Genomic DNA, 16,407 nt, shown 5'->3' with positions numbered 1-16,407 from the left:
TGATGTTGGTAATATATCTTAAGGTGCTCTAAACGTGCAGTTAAAATAATCACAGTTTCCCTGTGCATGTCGGATAGCTTAAAGAAGTATCATCTAGTCAAGGTTTTGGTCATGAATTTTTACATTTGCTTTCCTTTTGAAATCATGGAAGTGTATTCAAGAGCACACACACAGTGTAGGTGTACATAAAAGCCTGTGTGCATAAGGGGCCATCATGGCATCTGCGAAATCATTTAATAACTACTGATGAGCTACAGCACCAAACATCCTCCCATAATTAGCATCCGTGCGGAATCATAGTAGTCTAATGCACATATGTTCCATTAACAGTTGAAGAAGTCATTTCGTAATGCAATATGTCATAAAGCGGGCAGCATGGTGGTGCAACAGGTAGTGTCGCGTGGGTTTCCTCCAGTCTAAAAACACACGTTGGTAGGTGGATTGGCTACTCATAAAGTCATAGGGATGAGTGTGTTAATGTTTGTCACCCTGTGAAGGACCGGCGCCCCCGTCCTGGTGTGTTCCCACCTTGAGCCAAGTGATTCCGGGTAGGCTCCGGTCATCTCCTAATGCTATAGATCAAAATGATCAGCTCTCTATTGTTATTGTTATTGTGTTTCTTTTGGAAATGTGTCACAGAATTGAAGTAAATACAGTAGCAAATATTTAAACATTAATATACTTTTTGAGAGCTATGTTTCTTTTATGTTAGGCGGTTTCTTGTATTTGGGACCTACAGTGTGTCTTAAGTGTTCTGATAAAAAAAGAACTTCAATTGTTCTGCGTACACCAAGAAGCATGGAGAAATATGAAGTCAAGTTTTCGGTCATGAATATTTTATGTTTATTTTCCTTTTGAAATGGCAGCAGTTTATTCAAGAGCACACACTGAAGACGTGAAGGAAAGTGTAGGTGTACATAAGGGTCTTGGTCTGTCTGGGTGGCATCATGGTATGATAAGAAATCATTTAATAACTACTGATGAGCTAAAGCACCAAACATCCTCCCACCATTAGTATTCATGGGGAAACTTAGGAAACTGATGCACATGTTCTTTTAACTTCTGATAGCGAGAGTAAGCTAACATTTTGTTATGCAATTTGTATGTTTTTTTATTATTCCAAAACTAAATCTTCAGCCAGCTTCTCAGCAGGGTGAGCCTGTCTGAAGGAAGATGACTGTCAAGATCACAAAAGCTTGTACTGATGCTGTTTGGAAATCTTAATTAAATACTAGCAGTGCAACAATAGTCATGTTCAATGCATCTGTCTTCTGATGATCGATGATCAATGCTTCACGCTGTTGTGTGTTTGTTCTCCTCATGACTAATACCTTCTCAGAATCAAGAGACAGAATTCAGCCTTATTTTTTACATTTTTGTTATTGTTCTAATTTCCACTCTCTTTTGTTTGATGTGAGAATAGACCCACCATCTGAAGTAATTGTTTCCTCAAGTCAGTGCCAGTCAACTGACATGCCTATGTCAGTATCTGAGAACTCACGACTGAGAATGAGAGAATTTTCACCAGCAAAATATTTTACAGCATAGTTCAGTTGAACAAAAGTGTATAATGAAAGGTCATAGTGGGAATTAAGCAGATCCCATATTATGCTCTTAGGAGTTATTTTTATACCAGTATGTCTGGCACTGTCATATTGCACATATGCTATACCCTTGTGCCTTAGCTTTTGCTGCAGAACATGAGTGCTTTTTAATCTCCTCAGGCCTCATCAGGAGGGTTATAGACGCAATGTCTATTAGAAAGCCCTGATTAGTACTGTGCATAAAATCTTAGACAAAATTTGCTATTACGTCTATTGCAAAGCTTTATTTAACTTGTGGACATGTTGTTAAAATGTAAATTAGACAGATCTACAGTCATTAACGGTGCTGAAGGTAAGATTGATTTACAAAAGGGTTTTTTCCTCATCCTGTAAAGTTTTAGGTGATACATGTTTTTATTTGGAAAGTGACTATATATATATGAGATGAGGTGAGAATGATACAAAAATCTGGTCAGTTGTGCTATTGAGGTGGCCCTTTTTTTATTGCTGTAGAAGGGAAAAGCTTGGTTAACAAACTATTCAATAACTAATAGAGTGCAGAGCTACAGTCAGTAGATTGAATGGGAGATAACCATGCAGTTCACACACAAGGGAGGTAGAGGTAATTAACTGCTACTACAACATATATTACTGTGCTGATGTATAATTGAAACATGGTCTAGGCTGTCATCTGGTTAATACTGTCTTTATTAGCCAGACACCTATTTTGACATCTTTAATTGTGCTTATGTCCTCTGGGAAGGATTTTTTTTTTGACCGTTCAAATTTAATTCAGGGCGGCACAGTGGCACAGCGGGTAGTGTCACAGTCACACAACTCCAGGGACCTGGAGGTTGTGGGTTCCAGTCCCACTATGGGTGATTGTCTGTGAGGAGTTTGGTGTGTTCTTCCCCCTCCGGGTGCTCCAGTTTCCTCCCACTGTCCAAAAACACACGTTGATAGGTAGATTGGTGACTCAAATGTGTCCATAGGTGTGAGTGTGTGCATCGCCCTGTAAAGGACTGGTGCCTCCTCCAGGGCGTGTTCGCGCCTTGCGCCCTGTGATCGGGCCCACCGTGACCCTGAACTGAATAAGCAGTTACAGACAATGAATGAATGAATGAATTTAATTCAGGGTGGCCCAGCTCCAGGCTCCTGGGTTTGTTGATTCAAGTGTGAGTGTGTTCTCCTTGTGTCTGCATGGGTTTCCTCCGGGTGCTCCGGTCCAAAAACACATGTTGGTAGGTGGATTGGGGACTCAAATGCGTCCATAGGCGTGAGTCGTGACTGTGAGGTGTGTCGCCCTGCAAAGAACTGCCGCCCCCTCAAGGGTTTGTTCCCACTTTGCGCCTAGTGATTCCAGGTGGGCTCCAGACCACCACGACCCTGAATTGGATAAGCGCTTTCAGACAATGAATGATTAAAATGAAAGTTAAACTCAGCTATTTAACTAGGTTAAACTTTACTTGGTGTGATGAAACTGTATTTATAAGTAAGTCTGATATTTTTTTTATGATCATACATTTTCAGAGTTTCTGTGCTGGACAATGGGAGTCTCCGGATATCAAACATTACCAAAATGGATGCAGGCCTTTACACATGTGTGGCCAGGAATCAGTTTGGAGTGGCAAGCAGCGCTGGGGCTCTTGTTGTAAAAGGTGAGATTGGTAACTTTTGCTTTCTATTATATAGATTTAACCAACCAAATCATTGCATGGTCTGTGTTCTTCTGTGTTTATTGTTTTGAAGAAGAATAAGTCCAGTATGCAGCCTTTTAGTGAATTCTTAGTCCCTTTCTGGAAAAGCTGCGTCAACAATACCAGTACGCTATTAAAATGCAGTTTGCTGATGCTCCTGCTTTTTGAATTGCAAATTGAAAGCCCTCTTATTTTCTTTTTCAGACTGGACTTAACAAGCGTGTTTCCTCACTGTCCTTTTAAAATTATAAAATCAAATTTGTTGAATTAGCTTTTCATTATTCAAATACCGTTTACCTTTTTAATACAGTTTTTAGATTTGATGCAAATCACATGCAGTTTTTTATTATTATTGTTTTTTATAAGTGATTTCATTCTGACCTTGTCCAGTTTGTAGTTTATTTCTAGGAAAAACAACTAACTGGCCAGCTGATAAGAAATAAACTGTTTCATAACAGGGTATAGATAATGGAAAGTGTGCATAAATGTCTTTAAATAAACTTTTAATATGTAAATATTTCTAGTGTTGATGTAATCGAATACCTGAATTACACATTTATTTTAAAACACATGTACATGTAAATGTAATGCACATTGTACATTGTGTTTAGGATTTTATGTTGACTCTCTTGAGTGCGACAGTGAAGTAGATCATGAATGCACAGTGGCATCTAGTGGTCATTGCCTTGTAGTGAACAACAAAACACACAGAACCCAGTACAACCACATTCAATGAATTCAAAATCATTCAAACATGTAAGACATATTACTGTGACTGTTTGAAGGACTCAAAGTCCAGTTGCATTTTTAGGGTGAGCACCATTTCTCTAATGTCTATCATTTTGCTCCCTGCTATTCCAGAGCCAACTATCATCACCACAAAAGCTGCCCAGCTGGATGTAACTGTGGGAGAGAGCATTGTTCTTCCCTGCCAGGTCTCACGTGATCCTTCCCTGGATGTCCGTTTCACCTGGTTCTTTAATGAGCAGTTGATCTATTTTGGAAGCCAAGGCAGCTATTTTGAAAAAGTTGGTGGGGTGGGTATCAATGATAAGCCTTTAATGACTAAAATTAATGAAATAATTCAGTATTTAAATGGTTGAGTTTATAAGGCACAAAACATGCTTAGAAACATTAAGATATTGAATGAGTTTTTATATATAAACTGTATACATAGCTATAACATTTAACATGTACAAAGTTAAATAATTTAAGCAAGAACAGAAGATGCAGTTGGTAGAAATAAACTAATAAAAACAGCATCTTGGGCTGACATCTGATCTAAATTTATTTTCTAATATTATACATGCTGTTCTTCAGCATTCTTGCAATCGTAAAAACATAAGCAAATGTACAAAACAAAAGACAAATGTACAATATATACTTTGTATGCCAACAGAGATTTGCTGGTGATATAATGATTCGCAATATACAGTTAGAACATGCAGGAAGATACACCTGTGCTGTCCAGACGAACGTGGACAGTGCCTCCATAGCCACAGATGTGGTTGTCAGAGGTAAAATCATAAAAATCTCTTACTGGAAATATTCAAGGGATTTTCACTTGATTTTTCATATGTGTGAATAATGCAGTTATTATATCTCACTCTCATAATATCTGAAAAAAAGCTTTGACCAATAGAATCAAATTATCTGGAGCAAGAGTGTACAGTCACCATGTCCAATGCCGAGTGTGAACTAGAAGGGTAAAAACCCTCCAGCTTTGCTATATAAAACAGTGGAATTGTCAGCTCCTTTAATTTGAGAAGAAATGTTGGATGACATCTACCAGTTTTTAGACATATAAGTCACTGCTGCAGTCTTAGATAGCTGCATATTGCTTGTGGCTATCTGTTATGCAGTTGTGCTCCTGCAGGTGCCCCTGGGCCACCCGTGGACATCCAGGTCGACCATATTACTGAAACTACGGCTTTTGTGTCATGGAGTCCAGGACCTGATAACCATAGCCCTATCTCAAACTACGCTGTCCAGGCCAGAACCCCGTTCTCTCTTGGCTGGCAGGCTGTAAGAACAGGTATAGTTTTCTGATTTTAACAAAAGCAAAATCGTCTTATTGTAATCTTACATGTTACTCTTTTGTATAAATTGCATTCCAGTAACTTGGAAATAGAAATAGAGTGTTTTGAGTTTTCCTGTATTTAAATGAAAAACCTGGACAGGAGTAATTTTAAGTGTTTATTACACCACACAAGAGCTTATCATTAAACGACACTGATCTACATTATTCAATTATTGGCATTTAATACATTTTACTGCATTTGTAACTACAGATACATAAATGTTACATTTCTCAGTCATGTTTATCAATGTATAGTCACAATTTCTTCATTTTAGAAATGTATATGTATCAGCTTTGGTATTGATTGACAGCTATGCACATAAAAACTTTAGATATCTATGCTAGCAACAAAACAAAAAAATCTTTGCACCTTTATTGTTCAGCAGAGAGGTTTGATCATGGTGCTATTCCACTGCATGGTACTTTACTTGGCTCTTTTCTGTTTTGTTTTTTTTGTTTGTTTTTTTGCTTTTCTTCTAATAAAATCTGGTACCTGCTCCCTGAAAGCGGGTACTTTTTAAGTCCCTGTTCGCACCTAGTTTCAAGCTAGCTGAGTAGGGACTAAATGGAATGTGTAAATATAACGTAGACTTGTTCACACAGTGAAATGCAGACCTCCAGCACAAACTAGCCACTTGAATAAATTCCAAGCTACAGCAGTGATCACATTGTTTTATCTGACTCACAGCGGCAGCTCGTAAAAGTGCACGGTGGTGATTTGAAGAGGTCCCAAATGCTCCTTGGATTGTTGCCTGATGAAAGAATCAAGTGAGAGCTTGATGGAGCAACAAGGAAAAGAACATCTCAACTAAACTGAACTGAGCCTCTGTGCTCTGTTCAGTTCCAAACAACAACACAGGAATACACGATGATTAAACAACGCTTAACATTACTGCTGCCGTTTTTGTAGTTTCCAAAGCCTGTGGTCCCCTGTAGAGACATGTTTTGAGATGTCATAAGCTACATTTCGAGGCAGGGGGGCTTTATTGGAAAACCAACCAGGGACAAAGCAAGTAGGATAGAGCTTAGTAGTGCAGGTACCATGCAGAGGAAAAGCATCATGAGGAAAATGTTTGATCCTATTAGACAGTGTTTTGAAGAATTGTTGAAGAAATTTACACTGTACTTGTTTGTTTGCTATTCACCCAACATCAATGAAGTTAGTGTTTACACTTAGAATTAACTTTCTAGTGATTTGCCCTGATCCCAGTTTTTCATGCCCTGATCCCAGTTTTTCATGTTTTTTAAATAGCTTAATATTTCTATTGAACTTGAAAAGTTTTATGTATTCTTCAGTTCCAGAGATTCTTGGAAGAAACCAGATGTCTGCTCGTGTAACAGACTTAAATCCATGGGTGGAGTATGAGTTCAGAGTTCTAGCCACCAATGCTATCGGTACTGGAGAACCCAGTAAACCTTCAGGAAAAATACGCACCAAAGACGCACGTATGTACAGTTAAAGTTTGTTACATATTACAGAGTTTAATATTGGCCTGTTTCTGTGAAAGATACACAATAGATTTTTTATATGAGTGATATGTCTGTAATTGACAGTGAGAGAGAGAGAGAGAGAGAGAGAGAGAGAGAGTGAGAGAGAGAGAGAGATTATAAATCAGGTTTTAAAACTGTGATTTCCACTTGAAGCAACTCACTCAAAATAACATACATACAGTACTGTCCAGAAGTCTTAGGCACAGAAGATAATTAAATATATTTAAGCAAATGCCTTCTCAGTAAACGTGGTGCTTGTATAAAGTCAAATATAATCACAGTAAATGCAATAATAAAAAAATATTATATAAAACAAATAAGAATTATAAGATCATTTTATCTTCTGTAAAGTAGTAGGTGAGAATGAGTTTGTGAGTTCAGATTCTCCTTGATTGCATAAAATTGTTAAATCAACAGCACACATTATTTAAAATCATTATTTATTAACCTGGGCGGCACGGCGGTGCAGCAGGTAGTGTCACACAGCTCCAGGGACCTGGAGGTTGTGGGTTCGATTCCCGCTCCGGGTGACTGTGAGGAGTTGGTGGGTTCTCCCCGTGTCCGCATGGGTTTCCTCCGGGTGCTCCGGTTTCCTCCCACAGTCCAAAAACACATGTTGGTAGGTGGATTGGCGACTCAAACGTGTCCGTAGTTGTGAGTGAATGTGTGTGTGTGTTGCCCTGTGAAGGAGTGGCGCCCCTTCCAGGGTGTGTTCCTGCCTTACGCCCAATGATTCCAGGTAGGCTCTGGACCCACCGCGACCCTGAACTGGATAAGCGGTTACAGATAATGAATGAATGAATTTATTAACCTCTAAATCTAGGTATTGGATGATAACTTCAAAAAATACAGACTGCGATGAGGAGAGAATTGGAAAAAGTTGAACCAACACATTCACACAGAATATAACACTTACTGGAATAATGTTATTTAGTTTTATTCTAATGTTGGCAGTTATTTGTTGTTTGTTTTTTAGCAAATAAACTATTACTGCTCAGATAAATAGCTTCTTAAATATCATAATCTCTGGTGCCTAAAACTTTTGCACAGTACTTTTACTACCTTTACTGAGATCCGGAAATATGTGTCATTCAGAATGATTTTGAGTTCTAATTCACACTTTTGTGAGGCATAAATGCTGGACTTTGTGATTATCAAGAAAAGTAGAATTCAGAATTATTTTTATCTAGAACAGAAAATGCCTGCAATACCTTTACCATTCAAATTACATTGGGGAATTGTCTTCTTCTCTTTTTATCTAAATGTCTCAGTTCCGAGGGTAACCTCAGCCCGAGTGGGCGGAGGAGGTGGCAGTCGCTCAGAGCTAGTCATCACTTGGGAGGTAAGCTTTGACAGCTGGCTTTACTTCACAGCTGCATGATGCAGAGTTAAGCTGTCAGTAGTGGCTTTGTGTGGCAGAGTGCATCAAAAAAGGCCCTTCATGTTGTCACTGATTTTGATGTGCTTGTTTATTGAGAGTTTTGAAGGGAAATCCTTTAAACATATGAGTCACAAATATAGCCATTTTTCAGAGTATGTGTCTCTTCCTGAGTAGAGTATCCTTCAAATCTTTAGAAACTTTCTACTGGATCTTTCCATCTCCAGTCATTGTCATATATTGTGTGTGTGTGTGTGTGTGTGTGTGTGTGTGTGTGTGTGTGTGTGTGTGTGTGTGTGTGTGTGTGTGTGTGTGTGTGTGTGTGTTTCAGCCGGTCCCAGAAGAGCTGCAGAGTGGACCAGGCTTTGGTTATGTTGTAGCATTCCGGCCTCATGGTGCTCAGAGTTGGATGCAGGCAGCTGTTACCTCACCTGATGCCTCTCGGTACATTTTCAAAAATGAGAGTATCCCTCCCTTCTCACCATTCTACGTAAAGGTGGGAGTGTACAACAACAGAGGAGAGGGGCCTTTTGGACCTGTAACAACTATCTATTCAGCAGAAGAAGGTAATTCACTGTAGCTCAGCTGTATTTCGCTGTAAATTATTCCAATTTTGAACATGGGTTTTACAGTAAACGTAGTTGAAGGATGTAGTACTTTGCTACTTTTTCTTTTTGCTACTTTACATTTTCAAATGCATATTTTGGCAAGGCAAATGATAAGGCCTTTGTTCTGATATTTATTCATGCTTTAGAGCCAAGTCGAGCCCCTACTAGAGTCCGTGCTAAAAGCTTGTCTGCCTCTGAGGTGGAGGTCAACTGGAAACCCCTGCCGTGGAGCACCAGCAAGAGGCGAATAATGGGCTATGAGGTATTTATTTTCATTCTGTTATCAACATTCATGACTTAAAGGAACACTATGTAGAAATTTAACCTTAAAGGTACGGTTTTATTTACAGTGATGGGTTACAGTGATGTTTTACTGACATATGATAAGGTGAATGCAGTCTATTGCTACCTTGGGATTAACAGTTCAGAAACTGCACTATGTAACTTTTGAAGGAGGGAAGGAAAACACCCCGCTCCCTCCCCCCTCTCCCTTGATTTCATGACTGTGCTGTAAAAATGAATTACACTCTGCAACTACAGAATCCTACATACTGTTCCTTAAAGGTAGCATATTCCAATCTTTGCATTTGATATATTTACCCCTGGAGTCCACCTGTCTTCATCGCTTAGAACTACACACAGAACACATTTGCTTCTTGTCATGTTACATGTTCAGCTCAAATAAATCCACTGTCAATTGGCTGCAAATGGATGTATATTTTTAAACATTCCTGGTTGTGACCTGTTTCCTCCCACAGTCCAAAAACACATGTTGGTAGGTGGATTGGCGACTCAAAAGTGTCCATAGGTGTGAATGTATGAGTGAATGTGTGTCTGTGTTGCCCTGTGAAGGAGTGGCGACCCCTCCAGGGTGTATTCCCGCCTTGCGCCCAATGATTCCAGGTAGGCTCTGGACCCACCGCGACACTGAACTGGATAAGCGCTTACAGATAATGAATGAATGAATGGTTGTGACATCACATCCATGATGAGTTGCAGATAGTTTTTCATATATGGGCTGTATAAACTGGTGATTTACAAAGGGCATCAGACTTAAATGATTTCTTCCAGAAGAACCACTGCCAGTTTATTTGAGATTGATGAAGCTAAATTTCCCACATAATGCTACATCCATCCATAAAACAAAGATTAAACCAACATTACTAGATTATTTCATAAAAAAATTAGAACTTTTCAGAGTATGAAAACAAAGTTTTGTGACAGATTAGTTTAAATATGAATTTTTTGAAGCCTCACCTCTACCCTCCAGTTCCACAGTTCAAGTAACTCAGCTCACTCTTTGCCTATAGGAGAGAATTAGTGAGTGAATGACTGCATGAATGTGTGATAGACTGGCAGGTTTTCTTGAGTGTGCTGTTTGCGTCCTGCGATTCCGGTCAGGCTTCAAGTTACAGAAGAAGAATGAATGAATGATTAAGCACTCAGTGACTGTGTCCTTTGTGAACTTAAGCTGAGGTACTGGACCAAGACACAGAGGCAGGACACAGCCAGTGTGATGAGGACAGTCGGCAACAGAACATTAGCGGTCATCCGTGGCCTGGATCCCAGCACCATGTATCACATCACCTTGAGAGCTTACAACAGTGCGGGAGTAGGTCCAGAGAGTGCAGTGGTCAATATCACCACCAAGAGACCTCGTAAGTATTCACCTCTAATAGCAGATATGTCAGAGAACAAGTTGCCCCTTAAGCAACGCAAAAGAGTGGCTAAGGGGAAATAACCCAAGCCGACATGTTTCGGGTCACAAAGATTAACCACAGCTCTGTTGTAGCCAATGCACCGTATACAGAAGGTCATTGTCTTTTTCTCATGGCTAATTTAATTTGGTCTGTTCTCCAAGGGTTCTAAACCAGCCAGGAATCTCAGGTTTTCATGTAATGAATATAATCATCCATATAATGAATATAAATCCAAAGCGTATTAAGTCCACACTATTTTAGATTTTTAAAAGGCATAAAAAGTTGTTAATTGATAAATTCTGACTAAAAAGTGTACAGCTCAAAACTAAGTCTTAAATCCCCATAGTCTTGTAATTCTCTAAGGTTGGCAAATAAGAAAGATGTTGAAAACTATCTCACAAAACTTATAATTAAGTGGTGAATGAAGACATGGTTCCTTAATCAGTCTTCAGGGATTGACTGTCAGAAATCCCCCTCACTTTAAAGTTGAATGAAGTTATTAAGATGATTAGATATTTTAGGGATACTTGCACAGAAATCTCTAATTGTGGAAAGTCTTAAGGAATCTGATGTTCTGATTAAGTCTTACTTAAACTAGGGTGAATCCAATTAAGGAGAAATCTACACTGTCAACATCCAAGCACAGTGCTTACATTTAAGAGGCATTTTATACTCCTTAACCCAGTCTGAGCCATAGTTTGAGCTCTGGAATTTTAATCTCTATCTGCTGCATCGCTATCATCTGGTTGGTTACTACATCGCAGTAATTCCATGAAAAAACACAAACCCCTTTAGCTCTGAATCATCCTATAATAGAAATCTGTGGGCAGATGCTTTCACTACAGAGGGTAGTTGTTACAGCAGAAGACATAGACGAGTTGCTTCAGCACCCATGGATTAGCCCACTGCAGGTGTGAAAACAAATGACTAGTTTTTAAATTTGGTTGGAAAATCAAATGGATGCAATAAATTAGGAAATAACTGTCCTCACATCCACCAACTCATACATTTGGTGTGTGGATATTGCAGGGTGGGGTAGCGGAATTAGGTTGAAGGATTAAGGAGCATTGGGCTGATCATATTAATTGTTTTATCAGTCCATTTCTCAGTTCAAATGTTACCTTACAGAAATATTTACTGAAGTGTTTTCTTTGTTTGTTTCAGCACCAAGCCGAGCTCCAACAAAAGTCACGTGGAATGCCACAAACTCGAAGATCATTCTGAAATGGGACCAAGTCAGAGCTCTAGAGAATGAATCAGAAGTCATGGGTTATAAAGTAAGAAAATGTTTTCTCAAAAGAGAAAAGAAATTAAGCTGCACTCATTTTGGAACAGATGCTCAACTGTGCACCAACAGCTTTTATAATCTCTATAGAAAAGGATGCTCTGGAGTGTATGCATATGGGCAGAAATAATGTTTGATGATTTGGAGTGGTGTTTGTGATCCAGAACTAATTATCCATCATTAGTACCTGATCACACTAAAGTTCTTATGGCAGAATGCCATCAAATTCTCTCAGGACTGTTCCAATATATAGCAAGATTTCCCAGAAGAGTAAAAGCTGTTACTGCAGTAAAGAAGGAGAAGTTCCATGTAAAGCCCCCTCATTTAAAAAAAAAGGGATATGAAGCACAAAATGTGACTCTGAATTGTAATTGTACAGAAGACAACATCACATGATCTTAATCAAAAGATATTTAAGATAATAATAAATGTTTCTGGTCTATGTATGTATCAGTACTGCAATGTCATGTTTGTCTGCAATCTTACCCTCTCCCTCATTATGGACTGTGCACTAGTCTGGGCTTATCTTCTTCAGGTAATTTACAAGCAGAGCAGACACAGTGGTCAGAGCATGGTGGAGACTAACAGGACATCCCTGGAGCTGGCTCTACCTGTGCATGAGGATTACAGCATACAGATCAAAGCTGTCAGCGAGGGGGGAGAGGGGCGCAGCAGCACACTCATTACCATCCCTAGGATAGCAGGTCTGTCTCTGTATCCTCATTATAAATGATCTCTTTTGGAATTTCCAGGTTTTTGTATTTTGTGATACAGCGTGTAAAGATGTAATTAAAAAAATTACAATACATAATTTTTAAATATATATATATAACAATATATTACCATATTATTTCATGTTCAACAACGGTTCTTTGTCTCCATATGAACATTGCTATTAATTACTGGGCACACTAGGACCTGGGGGAGCTGCTGCTGTTACTGATTGTCTATTTCACGCTGTTTCACGTCTATTTCACGTTGGCTATCGGTTTGTATTACTTTCTTGACCGAATACGCACAGGTAGGGTTGCCAAACGTTCCATTTTTAACAGATACGAGACATGTTTTGTTGCATATTGTTGAGGTCACACTGTTTTGGCGATGGTTTGGGACAGAAACACGCAGCTCTCTCTCAGCCAGAGCGAGGGGCAGATTCTCCACAGCTCCTAAACAGAGAACACGCTTTTCATTGGTCGTCACCTTTATTTATCCAATCAGAGGTATCTGTCCATCATTCAGTGTGCAGCCAATGGAGTCACAGTCCCTCCTACATGGGGTTGTTTCGCAGCGGCGCTGAGAGCAGCAGGTCAGAACTAAACCAGTGGGAGCAACTCTGCTTTCAGATAGAACTAATGTTAGCCCTGTGTCCTGGAGAAACTACAGTTCATTGTCCCTCAGCACATCACAGATACATTTTAAAAATTTATACATAAAAATCACAATAGATAGTTTAATATAGAGTAACAATAACATTAACAACCTGTTAATACAGTGTAAGATAAGAGTCCTAAATAAATAAATCTAAATAGTCATGGAAATTTGAATGGTCATATGATAATGAGGACAAGTGTTTTAGAAACTTTAGACCAATAAGATTCTTTCACATCAAATCGTATTGTAATTAATTAAGGGTAATCTTATGGCTGTAGAATAATTTAAAGGTTATTTAGATTAAATATGCTTCTACATTGTAATAACATAGAAAAGTTGTTACTACACATAGGAATGGGCAACGCAGACAGAAATGTATATTGTTTTACACAACATATAAAACAGTAATATATAGTATTGTCAATGTTTTAACTTTAATGTGTTTGTCTCCACAATGTCCTCCCATAGTTCAGTAGGTTTCTACAATTTAAACACAACTTTCAGTTGGTAGATTATTTTTTTGCTGATGTATGGTTTAAATATCATAACTTACTAACTCTCTCTCTTGTGAGCTGATGCCATAAGTTCTGCCCTTTTTTCCTCGTTCCTGGCCTAATCCACACATTTACCTCTTATAAAGTTATTGAAGCTGGAATATGGAGGTGTTTATTTGTCTGTGAGCTGCATGGTGCAATTCTTTCAATTCAAGCTTGTGTCCGAGCTTCGTGGTGCTTGATGTTAACACACTCCCTGAAACATTTACTCAACAAATTGAGAGATTCAATGTTCAAATATCATAAAAACTATGATGAAATGTTGTTATTAAGTAAAAAGGATGGTTTCCTCTAAACAGTTACAGTGCATACCACTCTAAACATACATTTATTTTATCTCTCTTCATAAAACAACAAGAGAATACTAGCATTTATTACAATCATGATTTATCACCATCTTTAATCGATTTAATAATATATTTCTACAGTTATTTCATATGTTTAATATACACATATTTCAGTATGTTCATATCCTGCACTAAAAAACAAAACTGCTTTGTTGAAATGTGAATCCGTGTGACATTATTTCCTAAAATATAGTCTGATTTAATCAATCATTTTAATCACAATAATATAAAAAATTGCACTTTTTCAGAATTTGCGATTATTTAGTCAGTGTGAGGCCCTTTTGCACTCGGAACATATGGTTTAACAGTGTGTTAACAGTGTCTTCACCACTAGAGGGTCTCAATGAAGAGGCTACAAGTCCAGTCAGGATTATTCACCAGTTTTAGAGGCTATCGGAGGACATTTTTTTCTACTTACCCAGTTATGTTGCTTTTAGGGTGAGAGGTCAGAAATGTTAAAATGAAGATTGCAGATAACTTTTTTTCTTAATCCTTTCAACTCATTCAACTCTTTCATCATTTAGTTTTTTATGCAACATGTGTATGCTCCATGTTTGTTTATTTAAGGATTGTGTTTGATTTGTTCTTTCTTTCTGTGTTTTAGTGGCACATGCTGTCGGGGCAGCGCCAGAGATTTCTATCCTCTCTGTGCTCATAACACAACTACTCTTCTGCATAGCCAGGACACTTTTATGACAGGCTGTCCAAACCCAGCAATGAAGAACATTTACTAATGTCCCCTTCAAGTGGATGTGCGTCTTTTTCACTTTTTTCAGCAGGTTTTTCCCAACCTTCTACGGACTTTTAATAGGAAAACTATTTTGTCAGACACATTTGGAATACTGATACCAAAGCTGCTATCAAGACAATGGAGTTATTTTATTTTATTTTATTTTATTTATTTATTTATTTTAAATACAGGATGTCTTTAGCATGGCAAATGAATGTTCAATACCACATGTGGATAATGCAGTTTTACGTCTTGAGGACGACTACATGAACAAGTCTGTAGATGTCTATGGATACTTGTCTGCAAAAAAACACTTTCTGGATTTCCTGCCTTTGACTTAACAGCACATTTGACTTCACAATTCGGTGGACATTCTGCTTTTTTATGCAACAGGACATGACAAAAATCTCCATAATGCTTGGAATTCTGACCAGTGCTGTTTTTGGCTCCTCAAGCATAGGTCCCAATGGTGTTCTATACATATCCATCATCTTTTTCTAGACTGCGCTGCCCTACTAACATGATTCAGTGTTTTGTCCCCAGAAGTGTACAGAGTTTACAGTCCCTCACTTTGGACAAGGTCCCCCCCCCAAACCCAGCACCACCGATTTTGTGTTCTATAATGAAGACTCTATAGCTGCTGGCCTTATCCGTACAGAAGAGTCTCTCATCCCTTTGTTTTTATTTGGTAAAGCATTCAGAGCCACACATTGTTAGTGTGTGCCTCATTAAAGTTGTAATGAAAACAACAGGCCTATTTAAGATATCCTCAGGACCAAAAAAAAAACAGCCTTAAAAAATAAGTCACTGTTCATTTTTTTGTTATTTACATTGAAAGTGTTTTTGATGAGCAACATATTGATTTGAACAGACCAGCAAAAACTTTACATTCTGTAGCTAGAGGCTGTGGTGATTAATTTCCTGTATCTTGCATAAAATACGCCATTTTCCAGTCAGTCGCTCTTCAGCATGAATTGGCTCTGTAGTGGCTTTGAAAACAGTATTTGATTGGTCTGACTGCTTTTAAATAAACAAAACATAACAAAGGAATTATTTTTGTACAAATACAGATGCAAGTGCTGAAAACACTCATTTAGGTGATTCTTGGTCTGCTTTTCAGAAGTGCGGTGTGATGTCCTTTGTAGGGAGCTGTAAGTCAACATGAAAATATACATATAGAATGGTACATGTTATAGACAAGAATTTACTATTAGATATTAATACTGAATGTTATGGATTGCTAGTAATATGTGAGCATATATGACAGTTCATATATTATCTAGAACAAACGTATCTGTGCAATGTTGTGTTTAGTAAAAGTTCAATGCAAACTGGAATTTATACAAATTTTCCAAAGACACATTGGATGGGCCAGTGTCATCTTCTGTGACTGATTTGTTGGTAGGTGGACTGTCCACTCAAAAGTATCCATACGTGTGAGTGAATGTGTGTGTGTGTCGCCCTGTGAAGGACTGGCGCCCCCTGCAGTGTGTGTTCCTGCCTTCCGCCCAGTGATTCCATGTAGGATCCGGACCCACCGTGACCCTGAACTAGATAAGTGATTACAGACCATGAATGACTGAATGAAACTGCTTTTTGTCTGTAGACCAGATGAGGGCAGA

At 38.5% G+C, this 16,407-nt stretch overlaps 1 protein-coding gene across 1 annotated transcript in view; it reads left to right on the top strand.

Moving 5' to 3' along the window:
• cntn3a.1 (contactin 3a, tandem duplicate 1) overlaps positions 1-15,826 on the top strand; it is an 85,885-nt gene extending 70,059 nt beyond the window's left edge. The window contains exons 12-23 of the mRNA XM_066670454.1: positions 3,075-3,202; positions 4,103-4,278; positions 4,641-4,758; positions 5,118-5,276; positions 6,618-6,767; positions 8,084-8,154; positions 8,522-8,756; positions 8,945-9,060; positions 10,270-10,456; positions 11,663-11,775; positions 12,319-12,487; positions 14,660-15,826. Of these exons, the coding sequence (XP_066526551.1) occupies positions 3,075-3,202; positions 4,103-4,278; positions 4,641-4,758; positions 5,118-5,276; positions 6,618-6,767; positions 8,084-8,154; positions 8,522-8,756; positions 8,945-9,060; positions 10,270-10,456; positions 11,663-11,775; positions 12,319-12,487; positions 14,660-14,751 (1,714 nt within the window). The 3' untranslated portion in view covers positions 14,752-15,826. The remainder of the gene's footprint in view (positions 1-3,074; positions 3,203-4,102; positions 4,279-4,640; positions 4,759-5,117; positions 5,277-6,617; positions 6,768-8,083; positions 8,155-8,521; positions 8,757-8,944; positions 9,061-10,269; positions 10,457-11,662; positions 11,776-12,318; positions 12,488-14,659) is intronic.
• The last annotated feature ends 581 nt before the right edge of the window (positions 15,827-16,407 follow it).

This window comes from Hoplias malabaricus, chromosome 5, assembly GCF_029633855.1.
Source record: "Hoplias malabaricus isolate fHopMal1 chromosome 5, fHopMal1.hap1, whole genome shotgun sequence".
NCBI classification, from domain to species: Eukaryota; Metazoa; Chordata; class Actinopteri; order Characiformes; family Erythrinidae; genus Hoplias; species Hoplias malabaricus.
The sequence above is the reverse complement of the archived record's forward strand: the minus strand, read 5'-3'. Positions and strand labels throughout refer to the sequence as shown.